Below are 13314 nucleotides of genomic sequence, written 5' to 3'. Positions count from 1 at the left end.
GTGTTCTCTCTGGCTCCATTCTGGTTTGACTTCTTTTTTCATCTCCCAATTACCTCTGAATCCCCTGCAAGCACCTACGTGCCATTCCTAACACACCTGGCTTGACATCAAGAAACACCCTTGTCAACAAGACAGGGGCTGGAAAGGATCCGGGGGACAAAATGGCTGGTATATCCCCTTTCCCTCTAGCCTCAGGGGAAGACATCAGGATCTCTTCAGCCATGAAGCTTCTGAATCTAACTGCAGTTTCGTGCAACATGGCAAGCAGCATACATTCAGGATTTAAATATTTACTGAATGCTGTTTGCATTTCAGCCAGTCTGCTAGGTACAGAGGAGACAAGACACCTCCTTAACCTTCTGGAGCTTATAGTTCAGTAGGAGAGAGAAGTGAGTGGAAAATGCTATACCATCTGACGCGTGCTGTGGGAGATAGAGGACAGCACTGGGGCCTCTGGGAAGCTGAGGAGGAACCTATGGCCAGATTAGGATTTGGAAAGAGGGCTGACTTCCCAGAGGAGTGATGGTTACATTGAGACCCTGAGACCTAAGGATGGGTAGGAGCGGCCACGTGGGCCAGTTTTCTGACTGGTGGACAGTTTCATTATTGCCTTCTCTAACACTGCAGTCTGGCTGAACCCCTGGGCTGGGGTGATCTATTTGAGGCACCCCAGGAGTATATTCCTTATTTCTCCTGATCTCCAGGCTAAAGTTTTCCCATGAGCCTCTCAAGGAAAAGTAACAGTGAATGGTCCAAGTTCTCTCACCTCTTCTCTTGGCTTTCCATGCTGCACACGTGGATGGTGGCTGAAAGGCACAGTGTCCAAAACCAGCAGTATCAAGACCATGATGCCAGAACTCACCACCCAAAGTATGTGCCTCTCAATTATTCTGAGGGTTGCAATCCTCAGCGTCGTGGGTTTCTGTGAATGCTTGGGTGATCAGCAATCAGACCATCTGCAACCTCCATAACTGCCCCAAACACAAATAGAGGATGCTGTAAATTTTTATCTGTAACCATTTTCTCCCATTTTGTTGTCTCATATGAACATAAACTGAGCGCAAATCTCTTATGTGAAAGTAGAGACAACAACAGCTCTCGGGCTTGTAGAACGTGTTCAGTGAGATTTCGTTTAAGTAAAAGTACTTCACCCAGTGTCTGACCCACAGTAAGTCCTTTAAGATTTATTAACTGCATCATAATTTTTAGTTCACGTGTCTCTCTTGAAAGACCATAAGCTCTTTGGGAGCAAGGATCATATCTTATTGATTTTTGTTCATCACTAGAGCCCAGCAAAGGTCTTATTCATAAAAAGCATTCTATACATACCTGTTGAATGAATGGGAAATAACAGCAACAGTGCCTCACATTCATTGTCACTGGGTTTACTGTGTGTCATGCCCCGTGTTAAGAACTTTACACAAAGTATCTTGATTTATCCTCCAAATGAGACCCTGATCGCTGTCACTCCATGTCTACAACGCGGAAAATAGCAGTCCAAATGCAGTAAGCGTGGTAGTACTTTAGAAGGGAGTGCAAGCAGACAGTTAACCTTTACTAGGAGCTTACTTTGTCCAGACCCTGGCTAAGCACTTTACAGGTATCATCTTGTTAAATCCTCCCCCCAATAACCTGAGGAGGTGAGCTTTCTGTTTCCCTTTTATAGTGATGATTCTCAGAGTCGCTCAGTAACTTGCCCAGAGGCACACAGTCAGAACATGAGTTGAGCCGTTGTTTTGAATCACAATTTACTTATTTACTTATCTTATTGGAAGACGAAGATCAGAAGTAGCAGAAAATTGGAATACATATTTTAAAAACAATACTAAAATGCCTATTCTCTTATTCAGAAAGAAGTTTTAAAATATATATACATATATATACACACACACATATATACATACACACACATATGTACTTTGGGCGATGGAGAGTTCTTGCTTAACTGGTAGAGCTTCAGTATGGAATGTTGAAAAAGCTCTGGAGATGAACAGTGGTGACAGTTGCACAACACTGTAAATGCATTAATGCTACCAAGCTGCATACCTAAAATGATTGAAGTGGTAAATCTTATATATCTTTTTTTTTTTAAAGATTTTATTTATTTATTTGAGAGAGAGAATGAGAGACAGAGAGCATGAGAGGGAGGAGGGTCAGAGGGAGAAGCAGACTCCCCGCCGAGCAGGGAGCCCGATGCGGGACTCGATCCCGGGACTCCAGGATCATGACCTGAGCCGAAGGCAGTCGCCCAACCGACTGAGCCACCCAGGCGCCCCAAATCTTATGTATCTTTTATATACGTGTGTGATGTAGGTTTGGTAGCACAAAAGGTACGGGGCCATGTCCCCACGGAATGCTGCCTTCCTTTCATGCTGGAACCCAGGTCAATGCAGCTCATAACTCTGCTGGCAAATTCTTTCACAGCCTCTTCCTTTCTGTCATTGGTATCCCTGTGACTAAGTGTCAATTAACTCAAGATAACGTTTCTCCCAAGATCAAAGGAGCGTATAAAATTTGTGATATCTGACGCAAAGTTTAGCCATACGTGGAGTGGCATTTCCTATGTTCTTAGTTGGTTAGCAGTTCATGAACTAAGTGGTTTTGAACTTGGCCCACTGTGTTTTCCAGAGAGTGCTGTCACCCAAAAAGGTATTTAATAAGGTGATTTACATCTAGAAGATTTCAGTTACTGTCTGATGTTAGGCCCAATATAATGTGCTGCTCATTCCTCACATAGCTCTCTAATGGTTGATTCATGAAGAGTTCATTCCTGCATCCTCAAGAGTTATTCCACGATAACATGAAGTCAACCACAGACATGAAGGTACTCATTTATTTGTTCATTCATCTACAAGACATTTGGGGGTTCCTAATATGGGCCAGGCTGTGGGCTGGGTGCTCTGAGCACAGTACTGAGAGACCAAAGAAGTTGCCCATTCTCCTTGTGCTTGGATAAAAGCTTGGAGAAAAGACAGCGTTCAGAGGTGAACTCAGCTATTATTTGAGTCCTGGAGTCTGAGCCCATGAGCATCTGTGGTATGAGGCTGCAACCGTGTGAGCTTTGAAGACAGAGCCTGGTACAGAGCAGGCACTTAGGAGCATTCCTTTGAACATCCTGGCTTCTGAGCTGGGGATTTGGAGAGGTATGACCCTGGGGCTGCCACAGAGACCCAAGCTGCAGGAAGCTGCTCATGACAAACGGACTTGTCTTTCTTTCCTTGACTGTGTTCTACCTCTTACTTTGTATGCACCAGCTGGCATTCCTACATGCTAGGGTTATCGGGTATCCCAACCATTCCAATGGGGAAAAAATGGCTTTGTCTGCCAGTGAAGTGGAGACTGCTCCTCACTTGCCCGGTGAGCTCAGCCATCCACTTGGAGCATTGTTTGGTTGCACTGACTCCATTAGGCACATACAGTCCATGGGCCACAAGATGACACGGAACCAGTGTGGCTGTGGAGAGACTTTATCATACAGAGCACCTGACATGTGTCTTCCCAGTGGTGGTTTGAGGCTAGGTATCCAGTCACCTGGCCTGTTCTGCATCTGTTTCCTTCTCCCTCTCCTCCAACTTTGATTCTACTCCAGATATTCCTGTCCTGTCCTGCCTTTCCTAGCACCCACGTGCCCAGGATAGATGCTGCCTTTTCACCCCCTGACCATGTCCTTCCTAACCATTAAAACACCTGTTTTTAAATAAGGCAATATATGTTAAGAAAAAAAAAAAGAAGAAGAAGAAGGTAGCGGGAGGGGAAGAATGAAGCGGGGGAAATTGGAGGGGTAGACGAACCATGAGAGACGATGGACTCTGAAAAACAAACAGGGTTCTAGAGGGGAGGGCGGTGAGAGGATGGGTTAGCCTGGTGGTGGGTATTGAGGAGGGCACATTCTGCATGGAGCACTGGGTGTTATGCACAAACAATGAATCATGGAACACTTCATCTAAAACTAATGATGTAATGTATGGGGATTAACATAAGAATAAAAAAAAAAAAACACCTGTTTTTTCTTTTCTTTTGATTGGCCAAGCTTCATTTCCCTCAAACTGAACCACCTCACTGCCTGACATTTTAATAAATCATCACTCTTGAGTCTAAGACCTCCTTGTCTTAACTGACCTTATTGAGTTATAATTTATAGAGAAAAAATGCACTACTCTTAACTGTATAGTTTGATAAATTTAGGCAAACCTATTCGCCATCACATAAAACATTTGCATTACCCCCCCAAATCACTATATAGTTTCGCCATTTCTAGAATTTTATATAAATGGAATCAGACAATAAGTAAGACACTCCTTTTCTCATATCTTAACATTTCTAAAATTGGATGTATCTTACAGTGAATATCCAACATGGTAGTTTCCTTTTTCCTTAAGTGCTATAACTAAAATGATAACACATCTCCTAATGGGTAATATCTTTGAGTCAGGGCTATGTGTGTGTGTGTGTGTGTATCACATACGTGTGTGTATATATATATACACATATGTGTATATACATGTATACTGACTAGTTGGTTTTACCACTAGACAATAAGCACTGGGAAGGTGAGAATCTTAACTTTGCTATGTTCCCATAGTGCTTATAGCTGGACACTGATAGGAGCTAAATAAACATACAGAGGGTGGTGATAGTGAGTTTCAAACAGTATTCCAAAAATATCTTCTAATGGCAAGAACTTGCCTAAAACTCTTCTTGGAATGAGTCAGGAGTCTCTAACTACAATATCAGGTTCTCTTTGTGGGTTCAGCTGCCTTTGCATTAGTATGAGACATTTCCCCAAATTTGTTGCATGGACAATTAATATTATTCAAGGTATTAATAAAAGGGAGGAGAGGGGCATGCCACTGTCAAAGAAATTTGGGAAACATTTCTTATTATAGTTTTCTGCTTAGAGATTCACACTTCATCAGCATGCTAAAAGTTCTGACAATGCTGCCGCAAAGGAAAAAATGTTTAGCTCTTTTATTTTTTTGGTAAAAATTTTATTTGAGAGAGAGAGAGAAAGAAAATGAGTGGGGGGGAGGGGCAGCAGGAGAGGGAGAAGCAGACTCCCCACTTGAGCAGGGAGCCCAATGCGGGGCTTGATCCCAAGACCCTGGGATCATGACCTGAGCCAAAGGCAGACACTTAACAACTGAGCCACCCAGGCGCCCCTCCTTAGTTCTGTTTTAAGCTTGGGTTTGTTTGGCCCCGGAGCTTTAAGGAACATCCATCCATAGTTTGTAGAATACGCCTCGTGAAAGACTGCTCTAATGTGTATGCATGTTTTTTTTAAAAAATGAGAAAGAAAGGGAGAAGACAAGGAAAGCGAGGAGAGCTGTATTTGAGCTGGTCCCAGGTCAGCCCAAAGCTATGTGGTGGCGTCTGCAATGGGAGGGATGAGGAGTAAAAGGGCTGAACAAGCACTCTCCCTCTCGCTCTCGTAATCTCTCTTTATCCTATGAAGGGCCGTGTGGGCAGGCAACCTTTCCTAAGAGGAAAGGAAAACAACACAAAAATAGGGTGTTGGCTAATCCCTTAGGTGACCTGCCCTGAGTGGTGGATAACCGAGGTTGCATCAGGAAGAGCCTGCTGCCCCAGCCCTCTGCCTTGGCCACCCTAGGGGCGTGGAGCTGCTGTGTTTGGCCAACACTTCAGCCAGACAGCTTAAACTGATGAGAAAACTGAAAGAGGTGATAGGATGGCTCGCTAAAACAGAGAGGAGCCCATCTGTAGGAATTACCCTGGCCTTTCAAATGATGGCAAAGTCCTCCTCAAAAACAGCACTGACCCAGTACATGAAGAGATGAAAGGAAATCAGACTGGGCTAGGTGAAATCAGGCAGAGACTATAAGAAGTGTAAAGAGCTCCCTTTCTGTTTTAAAAATATTTTAAACATCATCAGACAGTAAAACAGACTTTTTTTTTTTCCTCCTGGTATATATGCCTGTGAATTTTAACAGACACCTGGACCCCTATAACTGCCACCACTGTCGGGGTACAGAACAGTTCCCTGACTCGAGAAAACTCCCTCATGACCCTTTCTAGTCACATCCTCTCTCACACCATAATCTCTAGCAACCACTCAGAACCATCATTTTCCATCACTATAGTCTTGTCTTTTTAAAACTCCCCTTCCTTTCGCTATCCCCTTTGCTTCATTTCTTAATGGAAGTCTCTGCATGGTTATGTGTGGGTGCGAAGAACTCCAAATCCCATGCCAGCAGGCTCTCTCCTCCACTGTTACTGTTTTGTTATCTTCTGTTGCTAACATTTATCAGCATCTGTGATGTGCCAGGCATTTGTACTCAGCTTTTGACATACATTATCTCATTTTAATCTTACAATAGCCTCATGATAGAGGCACACCATTATTATCTCCATTATACAAATATGGAAACCAGGGGTAAGAGAGGTTAAGTGACCTGCCTAAGGCAAATAATTGAATCCCAGCACAAACCCAGCTCCATCTGATGACATATCCTTAACATTATGGTAAGTAATAAAAGGGAAGGGATCGTAACTAGGAAGGATGTACACAGAGAGAGGTTGGGGGCAGAGCCAATTTGGCGCCATCTGGTTTTTAAAAAGATTTGCAAATGTGTGTGAAGGTGGAGAACCATCTGGGTCTCCTGACTTCTCCACCTCAGCTCCTGCCTTTATGTCTTCCTCCACCTGTCACATGCGGTCCTTGCTGACCCAAGTGGCACCTGCTTGCTGTTTTCAGGAGCTTGGGATAGTTTTAGGCCCCTTGCAAATTCTGCAGAAACCACTGTCTCTGTCACAGACACAGCAGCTGAGACCCAGAAAAGGAGATGGATACTGTCTGGTTTCTACTCAGCCTCAAGTCCCTCATGTGTTTTCTGACCTGATTTCTAGCCCGCTCACGTGCTTGCAACACCAGCTGAAGAAGTTTCTAGGACACGGCCACCTGGTCTGTGTGCTGGAGGCAGCAGGTGTGTTTTCGCTGAGCTGGGGCAAGTGAGACAGAAATGTGTGTGGTTGGCATGATGTATAACAAAGAAGGGAGAAAGTCCGGCCCTGCAAGACCTGGGGCTAGACACATTTGTGTTGGGGATAGAGTCAGGAGAAAGGAAAACTAGAGAAGTTACAGAAGAATCACAGACGCGGAGTGGAAGGTTCTTGACCTACATGAGGGGTTCATTTGAGCTTGTTATTTGGGGAAGTGAAGGTTGCTAGCAAGTTTTCTTCTGGAATCAGCTCCTAGCTCCTTAAGGGTCTTGGAAGTGGGCGGCCAAGCCAGTGCAAGCTGGGAAGAATCACACATCTGAATCATAGCCATGGATCATGTGGAGAAAAAGCAAACAGGCCAGAAATCAGGGTACCCGGGACCATCTTTGGATGACACTCCATTAACAAGCGCGTGAAAGAGGGCGTGCAATTGAGAGTGAGAAGTACTGAGTCACTTCAATAACAATACCAGCTAACATTTACTGAGTAGGAGCCAGTCCCCGTGCTAAGAGCTAATTGACATGAATCATCTCATTTATTTCTCCCAGCAACCCTCTGAAGTAGGCACTACTATTATCTTCAATTCGCGGATGGGGAATTGAGGCCCTGAGGTTTAAGGGGCTCACCCAAAGCATACAACTATGGAGCAGCGGTAGTGGGATTTGAAATCTTTTATTTTTCAAACCTCAGCTTGCAAGCTTCACTGCTTTCCTGCCTGTCTTAATTTCTAAAAATTCACACAGTGAGGAGGAAGCGAGCTCAACTATTCAGGAGGCTGTTATCTTCTTGAAGGCTTGCGAAGTTCCTTTGGCCTGACTGCAGTGAGGGAAGCAGTAAGAACGAGTGGGGTCTGCACAGCCAGTGGCTGTCCAAGACTCTGCTGATCTCGCCTGTTGGTTTGAAATAACTGCATGCTGTAGAAACCTACAGCCACTTCTCAAGTTTTCTTTTTACCCAATCGGCTTGGGAGGGTTTTAGACAAGTAGGCACAATGGACTGTTTTTTCTCTCTTGGGCTGGCACCATGAAGTGTGACAACAGGTTCCACCCGGCATACTGGCTGGCATGAGAAGCGCCAGGCCTCTTTGAGCCACCAGAAAATCCCGATGAGCTCGTTTATTAGATGAGCCTAGGTGAGCAGAACAGACTTTGGGCTTCACGAACTCACAGGAAGTTAAGTGAACTCTTTCAGAGTGTCAGGTTAACATCATGGCCTCTGGAAGAGGTGTTTTACAAAATGGTACCCTGCGACAACAGGTTATTTATGCCCTCTTAGGGGAGTCCTTTATACTTAGTATTATCCTGGGCTGGACTCATCCCAGACTCAAGTTCAATAATAACACCTATTACACTCTCCTGCAAGGGCTATCAGTCCTTCTGTGTTTTGTGGACTTCCTTGTGCATGGCAGGGCACAATAAACAGTCAATAACAATGTTTACTATGATAATGATCTTCCAAATGCCTTTCATCTAAGGATCTCAAAGTGCTATTAGTTAACACTTAACACTAATTAGTTAAGCTTCACAATGGCTCTCTGTTTTTACAATATATTTTCCGATTTTATAGAATTTTAAATTGAGACCCAGCAAACTTAAGTGGCTTGTCCGAAGTCATATAGCAGGTTTAAATTAATGATAATGATGATGCTCTGCATTTACAAGGCATGTGTTTTCTAAGGCACTAAGAGAGTGTTGCAAAGATAGTTTTCACACTATCCTGGAGGAAGGTGGGTAGCAAGTATTACTAGCTGCTGACTACATTGGGTAAAGTGAGGAGGCAGGGAGGGCAAGTAACTTGGTGAAGATCTGCCTGAGGATGCGAGGGCCTCCTCTAACTCTTAGGCCAGTGTGGCAGCCCAGGCAATACTCGGTTCTCTTAGCTGAGGGATGCATGGCTGCTTGTGCCCTTACAGGACAGACGGCCACGTTCTTGGAAGCGGAGACAGGCTGCAGAATGGCAGCCATACTAACATCCAGGAGGGTTAGTAACTCACAGCCCCATGGAGGGAAGGCAAAAGGGATGAGATGAGCCACTGCAAATAAGGATGCCTCAGAAAACGAAGGGAACGGGGGTGGTTGGGGGAGGCCGCCAGCTCTGCTCTCTGGCGGAATGTCTTTACGAAGGCATGGCCTGCCTGAAAGCGGTGGCCCTCCAGCCCGCTTCTGTGTTGCAGCCTCCTGACAAGGACTTGTTCCAGTGTGGCTTGGATGATGGGCACGACCCCGTCACTGGCGCCTTTGTCTGGTGTTACAAGTCCTTGTGAAAGGGTTCCAGGGACATGCAGTATCTTACCGGCTGTCTCTTACATATCACCACCTCTCGGTCCCACAGCTCCCTATGCCAGGAGGCGCCTGGAATCTTCTACAGTTCGAAAACTTGGTAGCCGTGGATACATTTCGTTGCTACCTTTTCTTAACACAGCCACATCAAAAAAGATAAAAACCTGAACAAAAACATTCAAAGATGTTAGGGACTGGCCTCCTCCCAGTCTGGCAACACTTTCTTAGTAGTGAGTGAAGACACTCCACCTGGAGGCAAGTCAGACTTTGCTGGGTGGGGGAGGGGGAGGTTGCTGGGTCTTAGAAATTCAAATGAGGATTTGCTGACCTCAGAGCCCTATTCTCTCCAAACAGGGCACTTGAGAGAAGTTTGCTGCCCTACCCCCACCCGGCCTTTTCCAGGCCTGTGGATTCTGATTGATGACTAGACCTTGGGCTAACAGGAAGCCTGAAAGAAGGGTGCCCAGCCCTTTTCTGGAATGTGGTCACACACACGAGCACAATGGCGATAAAAAGTCTGCAGTGAAGAAATCACACCAATGCCCGCTTCTTCCCGCTCTCATTTTCCACCGGTTCCACATTCCCCTACTGTCCTGGGCAGCCTGGAGGTGCACTGAACAGAAGGAGGGGTGAGCCATTGAAAGGAACATTTTAGAAGAGTGTCCTGAATGCACATCATAAGCCTATTCTCCTTTGCGGGAAGGAATCCGCAGAAGACCCTCCCACCCACTGTTACTCTTCACAATGGAGTTGGGGGACTCTGCTGGTAGCTTTAAAGCTGTTAGCTAAATTAGGTGAGACTTCACAGAATGCAGCCTTGACTTCCTAAGTATGCCAGCGACTCAGGTCACAGCTTCCTCTGTCTACTTTGACACACTGGGGTGTCAGTGCACATAATCCCGCTGGGGTGACAGCGCACATAATCCTGCTGGACCCCCAGGGACTGCGTCCTCCTCTCGAGATGTGCCCTGAACACAGCTTCCCACAAAAGGCTCGCAGCTAGGTCAGATAAAGTCCTCAGGATCCATTCACATGGCTGGACAGAGTGATTCGCATTATCCAAACACCAAAAGTATGACTAGGATCTCCTGTGCGCCACTCCTGGGCCCTTGTGGTCATGGCAGCCGCTGAGGAGCATTTTATGTACCTTTGATTCATTTTGTAAAGTAAGACATCTGCAGGGCTCCTGTACACGTGTTGGACTTCACAGCCCAGCCTTCCTATCAAGCAGTCCACCCACAGATAACGCTTTCCTCCCGCACAGTCTTCGGGTGCTCAAGTACCTTGACAGCTTCGAACGGATCATGAATGAGCACTGTCACACTAGCGCTTTAGGACTGGGGGTGGGAAGATGGAGTTGGGTAAAATTAAAACAAAACCTGACATTTAACTTCTCAAAGATCTCAAAAGCAAAAGGCAGCTGGATATGTTTTCTCTCTTTTTCCCCTCCTCCGTGCATTTCCCATGCACTGGTTGGGACGCAAACAGCAGAAGTGAAATCTGAAAAATAATCACGAAGGCTTTCTTTGTGCTACGATCTTCTCGACAAGAAGCAGGGGGAGCCTAGGAGACTTTCACAATTCTACGAATTCCTGGATGGATGAGATAGGCTCAGGATTCCACCAGGTTTCAGTAAAATGATCACTGCCCACAGAAACTCATCTCCGGGGAAATCAGTGGCAGCACTCTTTGAAACATAACTACAGGAAAATACTTCCAGCTGCTGGTATACACAAATCCAACCTCCAAATGGACATGATACGAACAAATAAGATCTTTCTTACCCCGTCCATGTGGATTCTGATATTAGGCACCAGCCGGAAAGGGCTGGACTGCAGACCTCTGGGGTTAGTCCTGCTTTTCCTGCTGTCCTGCGGAGTCAGCACGCCAGGCCTGTGGAAGGAGCCCCCTCTTCCTGAGCTCTGCCCCGAGCGCACACCATCTAGAAGACGCACGAGCAGCAGGTTGGCCGGCAGTGCCTCGATGCTGCAAAACACCAGGGTCCTGCATTCGGGGCACCTCAGCTCCTTGTGGGCCCTGAAAATCCTCTGGAGACATGGTTTGCAGAAGGTGTGCTGGCAAGGGAGGACTTTGGCTGTGACATCAAGCTTTTCAAAGCACACGGGGCACTCCAGAAGATCAAGTAACGTCAAATCATCCATTTTATTTTAAAACTCCAGTCCTGACCTGGAGGGGCAAAGTCTGCATTGTAGGGTGAGCTGAGCCAAGCAGGCAAATCCAGTCTCTTTGGGGAGCATCAGAAGTCTTGCCTGTTTGAATGAGAAAGGAAGAGAGGAAAAAAATGTGACTGCTCTGAGAGGTATATCCCACCTACATGGAGGCAGTGTCTCATAAGGCAGTTTGCAAGTACTTTGTTCCAGCACCCAAGTTTCAAATGACTCATTCTGATTCAGTGCTAGCAGGTAGAAGGCTCAACTCTTGGCTGCTGGAGGATCTGAGGAAGCATTCAGCATGGTGACTGACGACTTACTCATTGCTTCTCTGTGTGCAAGCAAGAGCAAACAGACGAAACTGGCCCGCTGAAGTGGCATTCGCACTCCTCTCTCCCAGCTAGGGCTCAAAGGGGCTCCTTTTCCCCTCCGGACAATTGGTTTCAGTTCTCAAATCAAGGCCTCCTCAGAATGCAATTTCTGTGAAGCTGTCTAGGCCTTCTTCCCCTAGGTTTATCTGTTATCTGCAGCACAAGCAGACAGGTTCACATAGACACGTTTATCTGAACCTCATGCAGATGTAGAATTATTTCCTTCACTGTGCATCCTCCCCCATTATTTTGTTCTAGCAATGTACAAGAAAAATTTCTATGAGAAACCCATTTTTAAAAATTGTTTGCCTTAAGTACAGGCCAGGATGCCTGGAAGCTTTTTTTCCCCTCCTTCTCTCCCTCCCTCTCTTCTCCTCTTTCTACCTTCCTCCCCTCCCTTCCTTTTCTTCCCTGATTATTCTAGCCTCAGAGACAATATTCCTCCCACAAGATGAAGTCACACAGCCTGTTTAGTTACTCTGACAAGTGTTCTCGGTTTCACCTGAAACAGATAGGAATTCTAGATTGTGGTCACAACCTGCAAAAATCAAGATGGAGCAGTGCATACAGGTGTTGTGTGCGTGTGCCTGTGTATGTCTGAAAACATCCTTATTCCAGAAACAATTTCCTTGTAGACGTCTGAAAAGAAGTCTCCAGTTGAGAGAAGTCTCCCAGGAAGAGGTCACCCGTCCCTCACAAGTGCCAAAACTATGCAGAACAGCCCGGGAGGTTTGGCCGGAGGGCGGATGCCCCCCCCCCCCCCCCCCCCCCGCAATAAGCCAAGTGGTATGGCTGAGATGGCTGAGGATGAGAGGTGGCGCCTTGCCTTCCTGAGACTACTCTCCAAAGACGTTAGCTCTGCGGAGATGTGTGGGGGGACACTAACCTTGAGCTTGTAACCCCAGCTGAGTTCAGCTCAGCACGATCCTCTGCTTGGCCAGAAGCCCTGCTACTCGCTTCCTTTTCCCCAAGAGCCGCCGCTGCGCTTTGAAAACTTTAACAACTCTGAGTCTTACTCATTTCAAGGATCGCCTTACTCAGCCCTGTTAACGCTTTCACTGCCTGGCCAGTCTGCAGCGCTTTTCTCTCAGTTCATTCTCTGCTACTGATCTTTCCTCCATGTAACTGAGTCGATTTCTGGGAAAAGATTATAAGGGACAAAATACAAGCCAGCCCCTAAGGCTAAATATTTATAGTTTATATTTTCACTTTTCTCATTTTGTTTCCTTTCCCAGAAGTTGAAAGATGCTCGGTTATACACATGCCAAGGTGACTGTGTTTATTTTGAACCTTTATAAGGACTTGCTGAAAAGGTCAAACATACTAACGGTAGCTATAACAAAGATAAGCCAGGCACCTAAAGAGTACTGCTCCTTAAAAAACATAGTCAATCCTTGAATTTGTAGATTTGAGACAGACTTTAGTGATCTTTTTGCTCAATCTCTTTAAAAAAAAAAAAAAAGTCATATCATGGTAGTACAAACACATCTTTGAAAACTCAAAGCACAGAAGGGCTTTGAAAAAGAATGGTTCCAG

General features: G+C 45.8%; 1 protein-coding gene across 5 annotated transcripts in view; it reads right to left on the bottom strand.

Annotated features, from left to right (window-relative positions):
* The window catches only part of SH3RF2 (SH3 domain containing ring finger 2), a 131708-nt gene extending 118931 nt beyond the window's left edge, over positions 1-12777 (bottom strand). For 4 of the 5 annotated variants that reach the window (XM_064596111.1, XM_054511939.2, XM_064596113.1 and 1 more), the window contains exons 1-2: positions 12665-12777; positions 11021-11506 (exon numbers count right to left, since the gene is read on the bottom strand). In XM_064596111.1, the coding sequence (XP_064452181.1) occupies positions 11021-11398 (378 nt within the window). In that variant the 5' untranslated portion in view covers positions 11399-11506; positions 12665-12777. Of the gene's footprint in view, positions 1-766; positions 967-11020; positions 11507-12664 lie in introns of those variants that run through there. The other variant, XM_064596114.1, reaches the window with a different exon arrangement.
* Between the last annotated feature and the right edge of the window lie 537 nt (positions 12778-13314).

Source organism: Mirounga angustirostris, unplaced genomic scaffold (genome assembly GCF_029215605.1).
Source record: "Mirounga angustirostris isolate CCGP_5_RB_7025 unplaced genomic scaffold, mMirAng1.0.hap1 SCAF_7, whole genome shotgun sequence".
Taxonomy (NCBI): Eukaryota; Metazoa; Chordata; class Mammalia; order Carnivora; family Phocidae; genus Mirounga; species Mirounga angustirostris.
This window is presented reverse-complemented; position numbering and strand designations above follow the sequence as displayed.